The sequence below is a fragment of the Zootoca vivipara genome, chromosome 2 (assembly GCF_963506605.1).
Source record: "Zootoca vivipara chromosome 2, rZooViv1.1, whole genome shotgun sequence".
NCBI lineage: Eukaryota > Metazoa > Chordata > Lepidosauria > Squamata > Lacertidae > Zootoca > Zootoca vivipara.
Window position 1 is genome coordinate 83,309,670 of NC_083277.1, and position 19,167 is coordinate 83,328,836.

At 44.5% G+C, this 19,167-nt stretch overlaps 1 protein-coding gene across 4 annotated transcripts in view; it reads left to right on the forward strand.

Annotated features, from left to right (window-relative positions):
* Positions 1 to 19,167, forward strand: part of ADGRL1 (adhesion G protein-coupled receptor L1) — a 135,203-nt gene that overhangs the window by 66,502 nt on the left and 49,534 nt on the right. For 3 of the 4 annotated variants that reach the window (XM_035104835.2, XM_035104832.2, XM_060271763.1), the window contains exons 2-3: positions 1,000 to 1,145; positions 11,418 to 11,634. In XM_035104835.2, the coding sequence (XP_034960726.1) occupies positions 1,076 to 1,145; positions 11,418 to 11,634 (287 nt within the window). In that variant the 5' untranslated portion in view covers positions 1,000 to 1,075. Of the gene's footprint in view, positions 1 to 999; positions 1,146 to 1,175; positions 1,197 to 11,417; positions 11,635 to 19,167 lie in introns of those variants that run through there. The other variant, XM_060271762.1, reaches the window with a different exon arrangement.

The window sequence follows — 19,167 nt, forward strand, 5'->3', positions numbered from 1 at the left end:
TGCAGCTCTTTGTGCTTCCTCTTCTTGGACTGAAAGGTTTGTACTGTATGTAGGCTTGTGTAACCTTTGCAGCAAGGCTGGCTTTAATACAAAGTTTTTGAAGCCACCACTTTGGAAGATTCCAGAAAGGACATCATATTTCTGTCTCCATCTCTCTGTTATTGTGGTTTAAATGAGCCCCAGTTCATAGTGGACATCTTTTTTGCTCATGTGGGAAAGTGTGCATGGCTTTGCAGACATTGCAAGCATAGAGAGGTGGGCTGCAGCTGCAGGGTAAGTGGGGCTCTGAGAAAAGTAGGGTAGGATTAGAGTGGAGGATGATTTCACATGTACCAGCTACTAAAATTAGTGGGGGTAAGGGGAGTACCTGAACAGAGCCTGGGTATGGAGGACTCTGGGTTTTAAGGTACAGTGCAGAACAGGAATAGGGAGACAGTTTTGGGCAGGTCTGTTTTGCAGCTCCTGTTGCATGCCAAAATGAACCTCTTTACCCTGGCCTTTGACAGTTAAAAGTATTTTGTTTTGTGGGACCCACCTCTTTTGGTTTTGCCTGGAACAGTTTTACTTACTTGTAATTCTTTTCATAGAAAAAACTTTTGTTTTTATAGCTGTATATTCTGTTGTCTCCTGTCCTGGGGCCTTACAGTGAAGGGCAGATAATAACTGATATATAAATAATTCCCTTCCTTTAAAAGTTAAATGATTTAAACTTTGTGGTGGAAGTGGCAACTTCAGCACCTTATGCCCCTTTCTGTTAGAATCCCTGCTTCTAGAGAAAAGGTTTCCATGATTGTATGGGCATAGGTAGACGTGTTGAGATGTAGGGGCTTCCTAGGAAATACACTGAGTGGTGGTGGGCTGATTGGGGCAACAACGTATGGGCCCTAGAGCAGGGAAGAGAATGCAAAAGAGTTGTTACTTTTACCGGGGGCAAAATAAGGGGTAAAAAATGCTTCTGCTGCTAACCGGACTCAAGACTCCTCTTCTTTCTTCCACCAGGCCTGCTGTTGTGTCCTCCACTCTGGGATGACCAGAGTGGCTCCAGGTTGCTGACAGCTCCAGCATCGAGTGCAGCATGGCCCGGCTCATCCATGCCCTCTGGAGTCTCTGCATCACCACTGTCCTTGTCACCTCAGCCACCCAAGGTAAGGGGAGTTCAAGAGAGGCAGCCCTTGGAAGGCAAGACTTCTTCCTGAGTGAGTCCAGGCCTTGTGATTAATTCAGTCATAAGCTTTTGTCTTGTGGCCACAGGAGAAAACAAAATGAAACTCTCATTTGATACAAAATAGAAGTAAGCAATCCTGCAGTTCCCGGAATAAAACTTTTATATATTTTTTTCCAGAATAAGCAGTAAGATAATTTTTAGAACAGTATTTAACTGCTTCTGTTGAGCATGTCAAAATATTTTCTAATTAAGTACTGGAAACAGAAGTACTTTATTTAGAAATGTACGGTGCTTTGCAATTACAATTCCTGGCCTTGTCATAGATATATATTGGTGCGTAACCAAAAAGTGCTTCATGTTAAACCTTCCCAATAAGTAGAGGGCCATGCCCCTGAAAGTGCAGAAGGAACCCTGGGATTATGACTGGCTATATTTTGGTGTGCTTGTGAATCTTGATCGGATTCTTCCTAAACTTTTGGAATAGGACATGATATGAACAAGTTAAAATTAGGAACCATGTAAAACAGGGGGTCGAATGTGGCCCTCCAGCAATCTCTATGCCCCTCAAGACTCGCCTCAGGCCCTCCTTAAGCCACACCTGCACTGCATCCTCCTTGAGGGCCTTTTCCTGGCTGGAATGCATGCTTGAAAGGTGAAATTGCCTCTTCCTTGTCTGGATGGAGAGTAATGTGGGAGGTATAGAAGTCTCTGACTTTTATGTGGCTGGAATATGGCCTACTCTACATAGCTAAAGAGACACATCATTTGCTCTGCCCACTTTTTGCCTGTGTCCCAGCCCACCAGTGGGCATGTTTCTCCCCAGAAGGTTGCCTAAAAAGGAAGGCAGCCCTCAGGCTGAAAAAGGTTCACCACCTGACACATAAACTGAAGCTGCTACAGCTTTTGTCGGAGAGCTGTCACTGAAATTTCAGATGCATATTAAATGCAGATTTCATAATATCTGTCATAATTTATGAAATACAATGCATCTCACCTAAGGTGACTCACCTGTCTGCTCTGTCTTACGTTCAGCTGCTAAATGTTGATAAGCAGCATCTCGGCAAATAGTGCCTCTCCCTTTTCCCAAGTCAAGGGTCATAGTATCTTGGAACATCACCTGAATTGCCTTTTAGGGAACATTTTATTTCTGATCATTAGACGGATCAAACATAATCCACACTACTAAGCTGTCTACCTCCAGAGGGCCAAATATATGGGCCTCTAAAACACAAACTGAGGCAAGTCTAAATATAAGTGGAAGTGGTGTTATTGATCGGTTTTGCTCTTGCTTTATTATGTATTTTGTGTTTACATTTTGTATTTTTATGTTGTGAACCACCCTGTGATCTTCAGATGAAGGGCTGTATACAAATTTAATTAAAGATATAAATAAATATTTGCCATAAGCTACTGCCTGTCCTGTGGGGAGGTTGCATGCTTTGCCCTCCCTGCACTTTGCTTTTTTGTTGCATTTACCCATGAGCAATTACTTGTGCATCCTGATCCTGAATGCATCTTACTGGTGCAGCCATCTTGACTTGTAAGTGGTACATAAAGTAATAAATAATTATAAAATTCATCATTATCCTATCCATGCTGTTTGCTCAAAAGCAAGTGCCACCAATTTCAAGTCCAAGTCCAAGTACAAAGCAAGAACACTTGGGGGTGGCAAAGCAAGTCAATTCCCCAGACCAAATAATCTGTAGTTTCCACTCCCAGCCCAATTTTCTTCATTTCCTTCAACAATACCCCACATAACTCCTATCTTCAAAAGCCTCCCCCAGTTACTTAGTAACATACTAAGTATATTACTTCTTCCTTTCCTTTCCTTTCCTTTCCTTTCCTTTCCCTTGCATTGTGCAGTGCATAGCTTGGCTTACTTGCTTGAATTGTCATGAGCTATTTGTTCTGCAAGCACATGGTTCGTGACAGGAGTGGGGAGCCTTTGCGGGGCAACTTTGACAGGGGCAACCCACCTGTCAATCACATTACATAATTATAACATCATATAAAGGCCACCTGTCAAAACCCGAAGATTGAGAACCTCTGCGCAAGGGGTGTTGCTAGCCATATGCTTTGCAAGCCTCCTTGTGCTTCTCCTTTCTACCTCAGGTGTTGGAGGTGGAAAGAAGCTGCTGCACAGAGCAGTGTTGGGAGGGATATGACCTCCAGCAAAGGAACTATCAGGAAGTTTCTTTAAGCTCCCAGTTGTACCTTTGCAGGATCACGTTTTGCCTGCAGGCTGGAGGTTCCCCACCCCTGGTCTGTGGGGTTCACTAGCTTTTGCTTTGTAGGACACTATTCAGAGCAGAATGATAGGAGTGAGACTAGGACACATAGATAGAAGTTCCTGCATTTGGGCAGAATGTTGGGACTAGATAGCCTTTTTTTACCTTTCCAGCTTTCCGATTCCATATATCTTTCGGTCATGGACACCCAGCCACAGCATTCCGTGCAGTGAAACCACATGCCTCTTAGCCCTTTAGGTATATAGTTGCATTCCTGGCATAAATTTGTCAGCCTCAGCTTGTCCTGTTTAGTTTTGCTGGACAAGAAATGTTGACTCTAGGTGCAGCCCAGGAGGAAGAAGAATTTGTTAACAGGGACTGGTTACATGTGAATTAGCATTGAAGGTGGTCAGTTCATTTTTTAAAACAGAATGTTCATCATTTTCTTTGAGAATGGAACGCTCCAATCACAGATGTGCCTTTTAAAAAGGGACAAGTTGCAACCCCCCCCCCAACACCAACATATCATTTTATTTTTTTTAAAAAAGTTATAATGCATTATAACATATTATGGCAACAAATTCCACAATTGGATGGCATACTGTGTGAAGAAGTTTGTCTTTGTCCTGCAAACCAATCAGTTTCATGGGATGCCGGAAATTTTTCTGGTTTTTTCTATTTTGGATAGTTTCCTATCTGTGTGTTCCCCCCTCCAGGGCTGAGTGAGTCCATTGTATAGCAGCCATTTCACCACCATAGTGATGGCTTGTCCCCTTGCCCTGCAGGATCATTGTACAGGATCACTCTTTGAATCTTGCAAAAGTTTCTATTATTATTATTATTATTATTATTATTATTATTATTATTATTATTATTTCAAAGCCACAAAAACAAACCATATGCAACTATCACATACAAAAATACAACAATCAAATTCAAGATCCAAATACATTTTCTAACCTTGATCTGTTACACAAATTGCCCCAATTAGTATTAAACTATACATCATTGTTCTTAATTTCCCTTTACTGTGTATACAATAACAACACAGTTAGAAAATAAAAGTATAAATTCCCACATCTCCCCCTCACCCGTGCGTGATCTCGATATTTTACTTCTTCCCTCTTGTTGTGTTAATTTTTGTTTACTTATCATCTAATTCATTCTATTATTCTTTTCTTGCTTTCCCCTGCACGTTTTACACATTATCCAGGAACTTATGACTTATCCCCACCCCCTTGAGAGCAGATGTCTCCCAAATACTCTGCCACCTCTAAGGGGTTTTTTGGGGGGGGTATGAGGAGATGAATTTTTTTTTTTAATCGGATCCATACAGCACCATCTGTCCCACATTCTAATTTTAGTCTTGGTGAATCTGACTTGGAGGAAAATGGTGTTGGTTGGAGGTCTTGAGTCTCTTGCAGGAGAGGCAATTTGGATATGAAATTAAAGGGTGTGCTTAGCTTTGGCCTTTCAGTAGTCTTTCAGATCCAAGTATCTCCTTTCCCAAGGAAAAACACTGGGGTTTCATAGACTGTTAGCCTACCAGGCTGCATCCCAAGGGAAGACACAAAACTGCCAGCATCCTTTTCGGTTTGTCCTGAGATTTTTGGTTGACAGGCAGATGGGCAATTGAGTACTGCCTATTGTACCCACTAGAAGGCAGCTGTACTTAGGCACAGCTACCTGCACTCATGTGAGAATTGCACTTGACCATACCCATAATCTCTCATCTAATCTATGTATCCTACCATAGGCCACCTTAAACTCAAATGCACAAAGCCCCAGCACATGTAAACAGTGCTTAAAAATGCAAAGAAATGTAAAGTAGTCTTTCTGAAGATGCTCAAACTAATGCTGTGACAAAGGTACAGGGAAGAGTTTAAAAAATTGTGAGGGGGAGCCCAAAATTTCGTATATCCTATGCTTTTTTAAAAAAAGAAAAGCTTGCAAAAATGCACAAATAAAATCTGAATCCTATGAGGATCTACTGTATATGGATTGTGCAAATTTGCACATATTTGCTTGCTCTGCATTCTTTTCTTCTGCTCCTCATGACTTACATAAATTGCCTTTGCCAACTACCCTTGCACTACAGTGCATTTGGATGTAGTCAAGAAATGAAGAGAACTGTGGGAAGTGAAATGACCTTGTTTTCTGTAACTAAGGCCTATAGTTCTGTGGCCTGGATCCTAGATCATACTAAGCTCTTGGGTCTCTGTTCAACCTGAATGTTACAAGTTTATCAGTGGTGGGAGCTCATACACATAAATCAACGATTTGATTTAGACTCAGCATCCTTATTCATGCCTGTGTGCATTTATCTTACCACCCCTGGGTTTGGAGAGAGTAGACTCTGCTAAAATAGCTCTTGATCTCTGTAACTTGGAGATTGTGAACATGCTGGCATTTGAGTTCAGCACCAATATCTGTGCCTGGACAGTGCAGTAGCAAAATGTGGAATACAGTGGTACCTCAGGTTAAGAACTTAATTTGTTCTGGAGGGCCGTTCTTAACCTGAAACTGTTCTTAACCTGAGGTACCACTTTAGCTAATGGAGCCTCCTGCTGCCGCTGTGCCACTGCCGCACAATTTCCTGAAGCAAAGTTCTTACCCCGAGGTACTATTTCTGGGTTAGCAGAGTCTGTAACCTGAAGCGTCCACTGTAGGTACCACTGTACTCACAGGCTATGGGTCTGCTTTTCTACATGCCTTTGCTGTCTAGCCTCAGCCTTTTGATGGTGAACTCAAGGAACCATTATTTTTTAATCTTAATGCCCATCGTAGAGAATGTGGCCTTTTACATATGATAGGCACAATTTGTTAAGGCTCTTCCAAGATCAGTTGAAGTCTTTAAGATCACATTGTTGTTGTTGTTGTTGTTGTTGTTGTTGTTGTTGTTGTTGTTGTTGTTGTTGATCTATCCATCTTCCCAAAAGATGAAAACACTTCAGTTTGAGGTCTCTGTATATCCATAATTTCTACCTACCTTGAGCCTTCCAGGCACAGGTAACTAAATACTGGAATCATAAACGTAAAGAAAAATCTTTCTGAAGCACTGTAAGACTGCAGAGAACATGGGAACACTGGTATACTTAATATCCAACCCAGGGTTCCTGTTCCTCATATTCATCCCCACATTTTCTACCCATGCCCACATCATACCTGGCCATACTATTGGAGATTGCTGTATGAGAGGAGTGTTTGATCTCCCCCCTTCTTTCAGGAGGAAACTCTCGCAGTCAAAGTCACTGGTGAATCTCCCATAATGCACCTGGCCTCTCTTTAATCAGTGCTTTTCTGTCCCATGCTTCCCACTTCAAGGCACTACTGTGGCTGCTGCTTCTGGCGTTTCATCTCTCAGGCCCCTTTGTGTTCCCTTCCTAGGGCAACTGCATAGCACTTGGGTCCAGCTTCAAAGTATCAGCCACATGGGTTTCAATAGGCAGGGGGTGGCTTTAAACAAAGCCAGTTTTCTGCACTAACCCATAGTTCATTGTATGGCTGAGCTTGACAGTTTGGGTAGGGAGGGCCTAATTCCCATCATGATGCCCATCAGTAGACAGCCTGCTTATGTGGTTAGAGCCAGGATGAAGAGGCTACTGGTACCCCAGGAGGAGCACTGGGCTGGTCATTCTGAAACATATTGGGAAAAAATATTTTCATTCCCATTATTTTTCTCATTTTATCCTGCTAAATTCCCAATTGCTTCTGCCACCCAGTGCTGCCTGCCTGGTATACCTGTTTGCAAGATTCCTGTAATCCACTTTTGAGAATCAGTGGGCATAGTAGCTGATAATTGCCCATTGTAAGAGCATCTCCTTCAGTCTGAGTAGGAGGTTTATGCTTTATGTGTTAAATATTTTACCCCTGATAATTACAGCTTCTCCACCATCCCCTCTGCCCAGTTCCCTTCCTTCGTTTGTCCACATACAAGGAATCTGTCCTGGTACTTTCCAAAGTAAACTTACCTCCTCAGTCCCAAGAATAGCCAGTTTTGCCCAGCTGCTAAAGTGGAGTGGTGTGTGGAGGAGCAGACAGACCGACAACTGATGAAAGGGCATAGAGGGGATATAATGTCATTGTCCTCTTCAGACCCTATTGAGAAGAAGCAAGAGGTTGGTAGCTGTGGCAGCTAATAAAATAAGGAGCTGTAAGCAAAGCTTTCCCCGCAACACTGTGCCCCTGTGAATTACTCAATATGTTTAGGAAAGTCTCGGATCACACCTACAATTAGCTGCAACCAGCTGTCTGCCCTGAAACCAAATAGGTGCCATAGCCCCAGCTCATTGCAAACACATCCAGATGCAGCTGGGAGACTCTTGGGGCTTTGTTCATGAGCCTATCCTGAGGCTGCCAGTGTGGGAAATCCATGGCTTTTGGCAGCCATATTTTGGTTTCTACAATACTTACTGCCAAGGTCTGCTGTCCCTTCTTCATTTACTGTCCTCCATTCATGTATCCACTCTCAGCTGCCCTTTCTTGCTCTCTCAGCTCGTACCTTCTGTCGTCTGCTGGGCTCCCCCACCAACACCGCCTAAAACAACCACCAGCACTCGGGCTGTTACTAGTTAGTTACTCAGCTAATGGTTTAATTACAGACTCCCTCCACAGGGTCCTTCCATTAACCCAGCAAGGGGGAAGGAAAAATTACACAAAGAGCAGCTATGACATTCTTGCTTCCCAGTCCCCTCTCTAGCCTGCCTTTAAAGCCCTGAGTGCCACTAATGTATGTTCCCCACTAGGGGCTCTGACTCCTGCCCTTTGCAGCTGAAGGTACAGGTCTCTTGGCTGATTAGCTGCGACAAGCTAAGAGGCTATGTGAAGCCCGCAAGGAAGGCTTAGGTGCCGCCATGTGGGGGGCCACAGTGTACCCACACATACAACCGAGCGACTCCCCTTGCAGTTTTCTTCTAGCAGTGTATCCGCTCCTTCCCACCGTCCCCATTTGGGAGAGGCAAAGCTGATGTGCTACCCAATGTCACACAGATTATAATGGCAGAAAGAACACGTCAAAGCAAATGGAGCACAGGCCAAACGGAACGTTTGTTTCAGGGCATTGGCCCTGAAAGGCATGCCAGACAGCCTGAACATAGTTGCCAGTTCACACCTATGCTGTTCAGGTATGTGGCTGCTGTTTCACTGCCATCCTGGCCCTTCTGCCAGGTTCCAGGCCCTGCTACTTCAACCCCTTGGTTAATAGTGAATGAGGGGTGTGGTGTTGCTGCTTCTACTGCAGGCAATGCTTCTAGAAAATGAGGGGGGCATTTCTTCCCAGTTTAGCATAAGGAGGGAGCCATGCAGATAGAGAAATGCAGCTGTTGGGGGGAGGAGGGCAGAAGCAGCAGCAGGCCATTAAGTATGCAATTTTCAGCCAGCTCCAGCTAGTACCGTGTTTCTCACAAAATAAGACATGCCTATAAAATAAACCATGGCACGATTTTCTCAAGGCAATAAAATATAATATAAAACATACCCCAAAAATAAGACGTACTGGGGTACTGGTAGTGGTGGGAGCAGATCTGCATGGCGCTTCTGCAGCGCGTGCTGCGCAAAGCCCCGACTGAGCGGGACCCGGCAAGGGCAGCAGCGCGCGCCGCGCCGAGCCCCAACCCAGCAAAACTCTCTGAAAGCTTAATAAAAAATAAAAAAGCTTAATTAAAAAATAAGACACCCCCTGAAAATAAGCCGTGGTGTTTTTTTTGGAGGAAAAATAAATATAAGACGGTGTCTTATTTTGTGAGAAACACGGGTAGTAGCTGGAGAACATACTACTAGGGTAGGAAACCATAATGCAGTCGTTGCAGGTAGCTGTCCTTCCCAAACTGATGTTTGTAGCATGCAGTCTCAAAGACCCAGCTGTAGGGAAGCCTGGCCCCAAGACTTTTATTTGTCTCAGGTGGCGAATCATCAAAGGCAGTTGATTGGCACACATGCCCCACTTGTCTTCCCCTGCTCGCTCCTGCCACTGGGTTCGCTGCCCCTGTTTTCTGTCTACCTAGTTTTCTGTTTCCTACCATTCCCTCCAACTCACTTGCTGGTACTCCTGCTGCTCCTCCCACAGTAGAAAGCTTAGTCCAGGATGGGGCAGGATCCTTCATAGGAGGCGGAGCATGTGGAAGCCCCACTCCATGTAAGTGGGCGATGAGGAGAGGCCAGGATAGAGCACAGAGCAGCTTCCTGATTCCCTTCAACCGCCTTTGCAGTCACTCCCCTCACAGCTGTGCTCATTTAACCACTCTGAGCTTTTGAGCATTGACCTATAAGAGCATTTGCCAGGGAAACAAGCCCCCATCCATGCCTTGACTTCACCAACATGGAGCTGCCAACACTGAGGTAGAAAAGCTGTGAGATGAAGCCCTGCCCCTCCTATGGCCAGTGTGTTAAGAGGCTTGAGGGAACTTTCTTTGGGAATAGCATCATTTTTAATTGAAGGAGTGGAAAGAGTGTTTTCTTTAGTGAGGTGTGAGATTTCTGAGGAGACACCAAGCACACTGCAGCCCAGTCTTTATGCTAGTTGGAAAGGAGAAGGAGAATCCTCTTGAACTGTTAGAACAACTATTTTAAAAAATGAGACAATTTAGGCTCAATTGAATTCAACAGGGTTTACATCTGAGTAGAGGATTGTGTTGTTAGGCCGCAATCTTAAATAAATGCACAGACCAAGGTTGCAATCTAGCATCTCCTTACCTAGGAGTAAGCTCCATTGAACTCTTGGGTGGGCATGTAAAGTATTGTGCTGTAACTTCCATTGAGTTCAGTGGGATTTGCTTCTGGTTAAACATGCTTAGATTTGCACTGCTAAAGACGGATAGGTTAATTTGTACCCACAGTACTGACTCTACCATTAGACAGAATGGGAAGGGGGGGCTGTCTCAGGCTGCTGATTTGGGATGTCATGAAAAGGCAGCAAAGTGTTAGTTATTTAATGCATTATTATAATATTATTATTTTTACTGCTAGGGAGGGGGAGGGGGAAATGTGCTTGTGGGATTTTCTGCCTCAGATGCCAAAATGCCCTTGACTAGCGGGGGTGGGGCATTTGCTGCTTTGCCTCAGGCAGTAAAATGTTGTGGGCTGGCCCTGGCTGTGCGGATGGATCCCAGTTGTCCTTGTTCTCCTCTTCCTTGTTCAGAGGGATCCAGGAGTGTGAGCTCTCAGCCCGGCAATCATGCAGTATCCTTCCCATAATAGAAAGGAGAATAAAGCTCTACCATGAATCTGTCTAGAAACCTCCCTAATATCCATGTTCAGATCTCAGTTGGTTCCCCCCACCCCTTGTTTACTTCCCATCTCCACCTCTCCAGTCTCGCAAAACCTTGCAGGATTCAAAAGGATTGCAAAGAATTTTTCTCAGCACATTTCCCAGACCCTTTCCTCAGCTGCTGTCTCTAAAGTGGGTCACGGGTGGTGCAGGGAGCCAAGAGCTTTATGAAAAACATGTCTGGGTTTTTAAAGGCACATCTGCCTAAGTCTGTAGAGCTTACTCTGAATATGCAGCTCAGCTCAGCAAATTGGGGGGGGGGCAGCTCTCTCTCTCTCTCTCTCTCTCTCTCTCTCTCTCTCTCTCTCTCTCCCTCTCCCTCTCCCTCTCCCTCTCCCTCTCCCTCTCTCCTCTTCTTGGGTTGTGTCCGGACAAGCATTCTTCCACATAAAAAACATACACCAGAGATGCCACAGTGAAGGTAGAAGGGAAACCAGAACCCCTGCTGTTGTTCTCCAAAGATTGACGTGGAAAACAGAGACTCAGAAGTAGATAAACATGTTATAGGTCTTGCAGCATGTGTTGAAAATGCAACAGAAAAATAGGAAATCCTGATTTACTAGGTTCTCTTTGTACAGGACTGCAGAGTTGGAAAAACAACCCTGGAGTCCTGCTTTCCATGCTTTAGTCTCATGGTGTGTGCTGTGCATACCTAAGGATTGGTAGGAAATTGCAGTAGTCCACCAGGAGATGAACTGGAATTGCTTGATCGAGTGGCATAATAAGCCTGTAGTCCTGACCTTCTCATCTCCTATCTCAGCAGGTCTAAGCCGTGCTGGCTTACCCTTTGGTCTGGTTCGGCGGGAACTGGCATGTGAGGGCTACCCCATTGAGCTGCGCTGCCCAGGCAGTGATGTTATCATGGTGGAAAATGCCAACTATGGGCGTACGGACGACAAGATCTGTGATGCTGATCCCTTCCAGATGGAGAATGTCCAGTGCTATCTTCCAGATGCCTTCAAAATCATGTCCCAAAGGTAAGAGACTCTGTATTTCAGTGGGGGGTTGAGGAGGCATTTCCTTTCTCTAACTTCCTTCACCTTCAAATTGCTCCCAGGCCTGTTGTGTTCCTCCAAAGTCACTCTTGGTTTGTTTGTTTTTTAAAAAAATATGGGGTTGTGGCCACTGAGCTCCAGTAAGTTTCTTAACCCATTATGTCGTCCTTTGAGCTGCCATTTCGGATTGAACAGAGGAAGGGCAGGATATAAAGGCCTGTAACAATAAAACAATAATACTAATAAGAACAACAATAATTAATTACTAGCTGTCCCAATCTGCATCTGGCCCAGATTACCATCCAGTAGTCTACTGTCTGGTTCGTTCTTTCCTCATCAACAACTCCCTTGAGACTTCCAGAAGCAGCTTGCCTGGTGGGGCAGAGCCACAGCAGTGGCCTCCCCTTTACCGCTGGGGGGGGGGAGGGATAAGACAGCAGCCATATCAGGGCCATGTGGGTACATTGGCAGGAGTACGACATTCACTGCCTGTATGCCCATGCAACCCTAGCCTCGCTGCTGCCTTATCCCTCCCAGTAAGCACCATCCATGTTGCTGTCAGGCGGGTAATGCCAGCAGCTCTGCTCCACTGGATGAGTGTTTTTCTAAAGTTTTTCTTAGTGTGTGCAAACCACACTAACATCCACTGTAATGCATAGGGAATGTATTTCCCAATATATCATTCATGTCACAGCCTGAGCTTAATGTTATGTCACAGAACTGAGAGGCTTAGACTGAGTATTCTTCAAACCTTTTCACAGCGGTCATCCCTGAGTCTAGAAAATCTCTCTCTCTATCCCTTACCAAATACTACTAAAACAGAGGCACCATTTACCTAACTGAGTTGCCATATTTTGCTGGTCTCCAGGCCATTTACTGCTATGTTACGGACAGGAATTCAAAAGGCGAAGTTTTTTCCAAACATGAAAGAAATAGTGTTGAAACCCTTACCCCAGAATCTTTTGGTTAAGCAGTATAATATCTGAGATTTAACATGAATCATACTTTCACTTCAACCAACCCTGCAAAAATACATTTGCTGAATAAGCACCACCCAGGAAAGGTTGGGTTGTTGTTGTCAGGGCCGGCTCTAGGTAGAGTCCCGGTGGTGCGGGGCGCCGGGCAGTGCCCCGGTGGTGCGGGGCGCACAGAAGCCATGCTGCACCCTGCGAGGGCGGGGGTGCCGGAGCGATCTCCGCCCCTCAGTGCCAGGGCGCGCGACCTGCTCGAGACTGCCCTGGTTGCTGTTGTTACTTTGTGCTAAAGTCACCTTGAAAGAAGGCAGGCTTGGTTCCTTGGTAGTCCATCCCACCCATAGGATTCATCTCTCACTTTTGCTTAGTGCGCCATGCGCTCCTGTGAATTTTACTTCCCTGCTGAGCAGGATTGGTTACCTGAATTATTTAAAGTTCTAATAGCAGTACTGTCACTAGCCATTTAAAAAATGATTTCATTTATTGTTAGTTAGTAGGATATAGTAAATAATGTTACTCAAGCACTTAGAATACAATTAAGTGCATCTACAGGCAGTTTTTCAGGCACTCTACCGCTGTGACACCCCAGCGAGGAGGTGCCACTGTTTGCGGTGGATTCCATGACTGTTTAATGCAGCTGAAATGCAAGGCGGGCAACTTGTCATGAGACAAGTGAGAAACGAATTGGGCTGCATTTGTCATTCATTTTGCCTCCACAGAAACAAAGCGTGGTTTAGAACTGGTTGCAAAGTATGTAAGTGTAGCCTTCAGTGTAGACTCATTTGCTGTGGAACTCTTTGAGAATCAGCTCTTTAATTTTATTTCTTCTACACGGTTTTACTGAAGTCCTCATGTTGTTGTTTTTTAAAAACCTTGCATGTGGAGCATTTCTGCTAAATATGGACGCTGCTTCTGTCAGGGCAGCAACAGGTGCATCCTTCATATGGTACGATTCTTAGCTTCTCGTTTTGAGTAGGAAGCCATTTGTGGTTTATGTGTTGGTCCTGCCTAAGGGAAACTGTTACCAGTGCACATGCAAAAGAAACATGCATGTCCCTTAAAACAGCTCCTTGCACAAGTCCATCAAAGTGCTTTCTAAGCCGAGAATTTAGGATACAGTTTAGGAGTTCTGGCAGGCCACCCATAAAAACCCTCCAAAAATGGGGAAGCAGTGTGGATGTTGTGCTCTTGTCTGACCCTCTGGGATTGCAGCCTAAGTGCAGGAGCAGACAAACTCCATGGGAAATGTGCATGTAGAGACTTGGTAAGTATGTAAAACAGAAGAATAACAGAGAATAGGGTGCAATATAAACCAGATTGTTACCTTTGAAGGGGGTGGGGTTAGAAGTTGCAATAAATACATAATTCTACAATGACATGATATGGAATCAATTCATTTTCCCCTCCCCTCTTGTAAAAACTTGCTGGGGACATTTGCCAAAAACAAAAGACTAGAGCTAGTGAAAGCACACTACATTTCTCAGGTACTGATTCATACAATGCTTTTAGGGGGCTTGCTTCATAGTGGTATGTCTTATTATTATTACTATTATTATTATTATTATTATTATTATTATTATTATTCTGTTGGGCGACTCCCAACAGAAAATTAAAAGCACAATAAAATATCAAACATTAACAATTTCCCTAAACAGGTCTGCCTTCAGATGTCTTCTAAAAGTCAGATAGTTGTTTATTTCCTTGACTTCTGGTGGGTGGGCGCCACTACCGAGAAGGTTTTTGTTTTGCTTAGCCTGCTTTGAATTAAGTTGTGACTGCTCTTGCGCACAGGTTTGCCACTCACTTAGTGTAACATTTTGCACAGAATTGCATATTGACCATCTGGGCATGTGGTAAACTGGTCTGCAAAACCAGTCAATTAATACATAGGTTTTTCTCCAAAAGAGGGTTTTTCATGGCTTAATCTAAGCCATATTTCATTAGGGTTCAGTTCCAGAAAACATGTTTTTGGAGCCAGGGCTCAGCCGTGGAGCAAATATAGTCATTATAACATGGAAAACAGTGACTCTGAGCATGTGCTCTCTACACATTTGGGAGTATGGGCCTGGCTTTCAGGCAGCTTGATGCCTGGAGCCTCTGTATTTAGAAAGTAAACACTGGTCTTCATTGTTCTGGAATGAAGAACTATGATGCTTGATTCTTTATCCCCACATTAATCACCAGTTCTGGTGCAGTATCTGGATTGATTTTTACCTGTATGCCTTACACAGAAACATCTGCCTCTCTCACACACACCTATATTATTAGACTTAAGCAGCTGTGGCATCTTGAACATCCCACTCCAAAAATTCCATCTCACCTATTTTCACACAGCGCTTCACCTTTCTAGATTGGCAGAGACCCTGTAGGCTGGTGAGTGTCTTCCTTTACTCCTACTCACTTTTGCTAGTGACTGGGTGCTCGCTAAGCTATTTCTCCTTTTATGCTTCTATCAAAATCCATTGGTGAGTTTCTTCAACAGCAGCAGCAGTGGGCAATCAAGAATCCCCGAGAGCTTTGAGGATTGCTAGCAGATTTTTTAAATGCAAGCTAAATCTAATTGCCCTTAGCAGCAAAACTCACTAATGTTTTAAACAATATTCAATGTTTAATTTGTTACCAATACCATTAGCAAGGTATTTACATACTGTTTGGATTTTCATTTCTGTTACCAAATATTATCTACTAATTATACAAGCAGAGTTTCTGCTGCTAAGCAGCTATATCTGCTGCCTAAACACCCATCTACAGTCCATTTACACCACAGAGGAGACCTGCTGAAGTCAACAAATGAGTTGTAAATTTGGGGGGGGGGGCTCATAGGTTGTGGTGAGGAACTCATAGGTGGTGCAGACCTGAAGCCAGGGCATTTTAACCCCTGACTGAAACAAGGCCCACAAATGATGCCTGATGGATCAGACAACTGTTCCATCCAGACCAGCGCTGTTCCCCCCTATGGCCAACAAGATACCTTTGGGAAGCCCCAAAGCAACTTGTTGTCCTTGTGTTCTGCTTGTGAGCTTCCCAGTGACATCTAGTTGGCCACTCTAGGAAACAGGATGTTGGATTAGATGGACTGTTACTCTGATCCAGCAGGGCTCTTCTTAAGAATTTATATCAAGAGTTTATGTCAAGATAAACCGCCCATTTGTTGTGGTCTACAAGGTGCTTGTATGTCAGTCCTATAGCTTTTGTTTCCAGGAAAGCAGCAAAAGCAGGAAATTTAATGAGCCTCCCTGATAGGTTGTCATGTATGGCTGGGGAGTCATGTTTTCTTTGACAGGCTAATAGTTGTCCAGGCCCGGCTTAGTCCTATAAATTCCTTTCAGTGCCTTGGAACAAGTGGAGTAATAAGAAAAATATTTGAATATGTACCTTTTTGCTATCCCTAATTATGGAGCAACCACAACCAGGGACCATACAGCTAAGATTCAAAACCAAACTAATTGTTCAGAATTACCATATGATATGTTTCTTCCTAGGCTGTACCACTTCAAATTGTGGGTTGGCAATTACATGCTTGAATGCTCCAGCATTATTATGATTTTTAAACCCTTTCACATAGAAAATAAATGCATAAGGCAAAAGCCTGGCCTGGAATTATTTTCCTGAGTGTGCCATCCTTCTCCATGTGTGGAATTTTTGTTGTGGGGAAACAACCAAACTTGCAGTTCCTCTTCCCCTTTCCTCCCCCTGCATTCTGAAATGGCAAAGTCCAAGGGGTGCTGTCACAAGTAGTACAGTCCATGCTAGATGAACTTTTGTAGGAAGGTCTTGCAGGTCAGAGGGTGTGACTTCTAAGCAGGTTTAAGCCTTTGCACACTTTTAAAATGAATAAATGCATGATTATATAAAAAAAGGTTGAACCCCCCCCCAAATTATGTTTAACACAATGAAGATCTGATCGCGTAGATGCCATGTTCCTAAATTACTAGCATTCTGAAGTTTCTATGTTGATATTGAACTACGGTACCATATTTACTTGAATCCAATGCTCACCTTTTTTGGCCAAATTATGTTGCTAAAATTAAGGTGCACATTAGATTTGATGGAACATTTACATTCACCAGCAAATACTTTTTTTGTTTCAAGGTTCTGAAAATTGAGGTGTGCATTAGATTCAATGGCGCATTAGACTCGAGTAAATACGGTAATTAATATATGGGTAAAACAATGAGAAAGTGGCAGAAAAGAGTGTGGCCAAAGGTGTGCTAAAATCTTTTTAGCACAATTAGCCAAGTCTCTAGGTTTTTGATGTGATATTTGCCATGAAGCCAGCTAAGAGTTTGAAGGGAGAGTTATAGAACGGGTAACAAGGACAGCTCAGGCAGGTTAGCATAAACTTTGATCCAGTGCAGGTATGGCAAGATGACTTATTTTATAGTCATGATGCCTCCAAACATAATAAACATGTTCATCTTATGCCGCAATTATTTTACTTTCTCTCTCTTCAGAAGCTGAGCCATACTAAATAGGCAATTTTTCTGCCATTTCCAGTGCTAAGGAGAATACACTCTTTGCAGTGCAGTAGAAGTGAAAATTCCCAGTTGGGATTGGTTTGATAATGGTTAGCTTCATTCCTCTAATCTTACCTCAAATTCTATCACACATTCGGTTAGTTGAGGAGTAATAATGGCCATTCATGTCAGATACTGTCCATAAGCACAACCCACGCTTACAAAACATTTATTTTTTGTTCACTGTTGCCCATGTAATATTGGTGTTTAGACAGCTGAAGTTTCCTTGTTTTTGAGGACTCATAGTCTTCTGTTTCATGGACAGAACTTTCTGTGAGCCAAAAGATGAACCCAAAGTATTTATATTACTGCTTAAGATTGCAAAAACCTTTAAGTGGTGCCAAAGGTACTATATATTTTAATGAAGGTGCTGGGTGCACAGTAGGTAAATGCTAAAAAGAAGGTTAGGTAGATGTCACAGGTGCTGCTAGACAAACACCAAACAAATGTACCATTTTTCACTCCATAAGACGCACCTGACCCTAAGACGCATCTAGTTTTTAGAGGCGGAAAACAAGAAAAAAATAATTCTGAGGAAGGATTTGGGGGGGTCACTTTTTTGGAGGGGGTACTCCTTCAAGTACTGTCTGTGGAGCGTCTGCCTCCTGCTGACCTTTCACACTCCATCGCTGCCGCCTCTGTGCCTTCTTCAAACTGGTGTCAGCCTCCCCCCACCCCCACACACCTCCCAGTGTCTTATTCTGGACCCCCCCCCCCGGTGCCTTTTGCATGTCTGGATTGCAGCACGCTCCAGCCTCTCACTCCCAGTGGCTCCGGGTGTCGAAGCTGCCCCTCCGGAGGACGGGGTGACAGGGGAGTACCTGGCTGCAGGTTCCTTCTGCCAGAGGAAACACCTTTCCTTTGCAATACCTCCTCGCCTGCTGCCTATTCCCAGCATCTCAAAAAGGGGCTTAGTTTGTGCTGGCAACCACACCACTGCTGTGGCTGAGTCCCAGAACGTAGAATCAAAGAATGTGAAAGTCTGAAGGGGGTCTGGGAGGTCATCCAGTCCGACCCCCACCTCAGCGCAGGGTGCAAGTTGGACTTTGGCATCCCTGGTGGCTGGTTGCCCAGTTTCTGCTTAAGTAGCTCTAGCAAAGGAGAGGAAGGGAGAGGGAGCACTCACGACCCCCTCAGGCAAGGCTGCCCCACTGACTGAGAGCTCTTCCCATTAGGAAAGTCCCCTTGATGTTTAGCCAAAATCTGCTCTTTCCCTGCAATCCCCACTCTTTGGTTCAAGTCTGCTAGCTCTCCAAAGAAGCCCAGATTGTGCTCCCCACCCCATTTACAGAGAGGGGTTTAAGAATTAGAGATGTATGAAACAACAAACCCTGCCTCTGAGAATGCTCAGAGTGCCGTAGTCATTTCTGAGGACATGGATTTATCTGGAGCGAGAAATGCCACGGAGGTTTGATCCCACTCAGAGCTCACCAGGTGACCTGCCCTGGACTCCAGCTCTGCCTCTCCCAACCGCTGCTCCTATGCAGCACTTGCCAGCAGCAGAGGCAGCATAGGGACGAGCGCCCTGAAAGGAGCCCTTTCGGGGCGCTTGTCCCACCGCCGCCTCTCACTGGGGCAGGCACAAGAGCCGCGGTTGGGAGGGCTGCTTTCGGCCTGCTCAGTCCTCCGCTGCCGCCGGGAGCCATGGCTCTAGTGGCAGAGGCATCCCTCTGCTTGTGACTACAGCGGCAGCCGAGGGATCCCGCTGCTGTCCAGTGCCTTCACTCCATAAGACGCACACACAGTTTCCCCTCCTTTGTATGGAGTGAAAAATACGGTAGCTTGGATAAGCCTTCAAGATAGGACCTGTTTTGTTCAGATCAATGTATGAAACCTCCCACTCATGAGCTTTTTGGCCTTTCCTCCCTGACAGTTTCCCAGTCTCCAATGTTCCCTCCCTTTGATTTTTTAACCTGCCAACAGTATGATGTTTTGCCTATCTCTAAATCCTGGGTGCAGTTTTCTCCTTTGTTCGTTTCCTTTCCCTTTATATCTCCTCTGCCTCTTACCTGCATTAGTCTCTG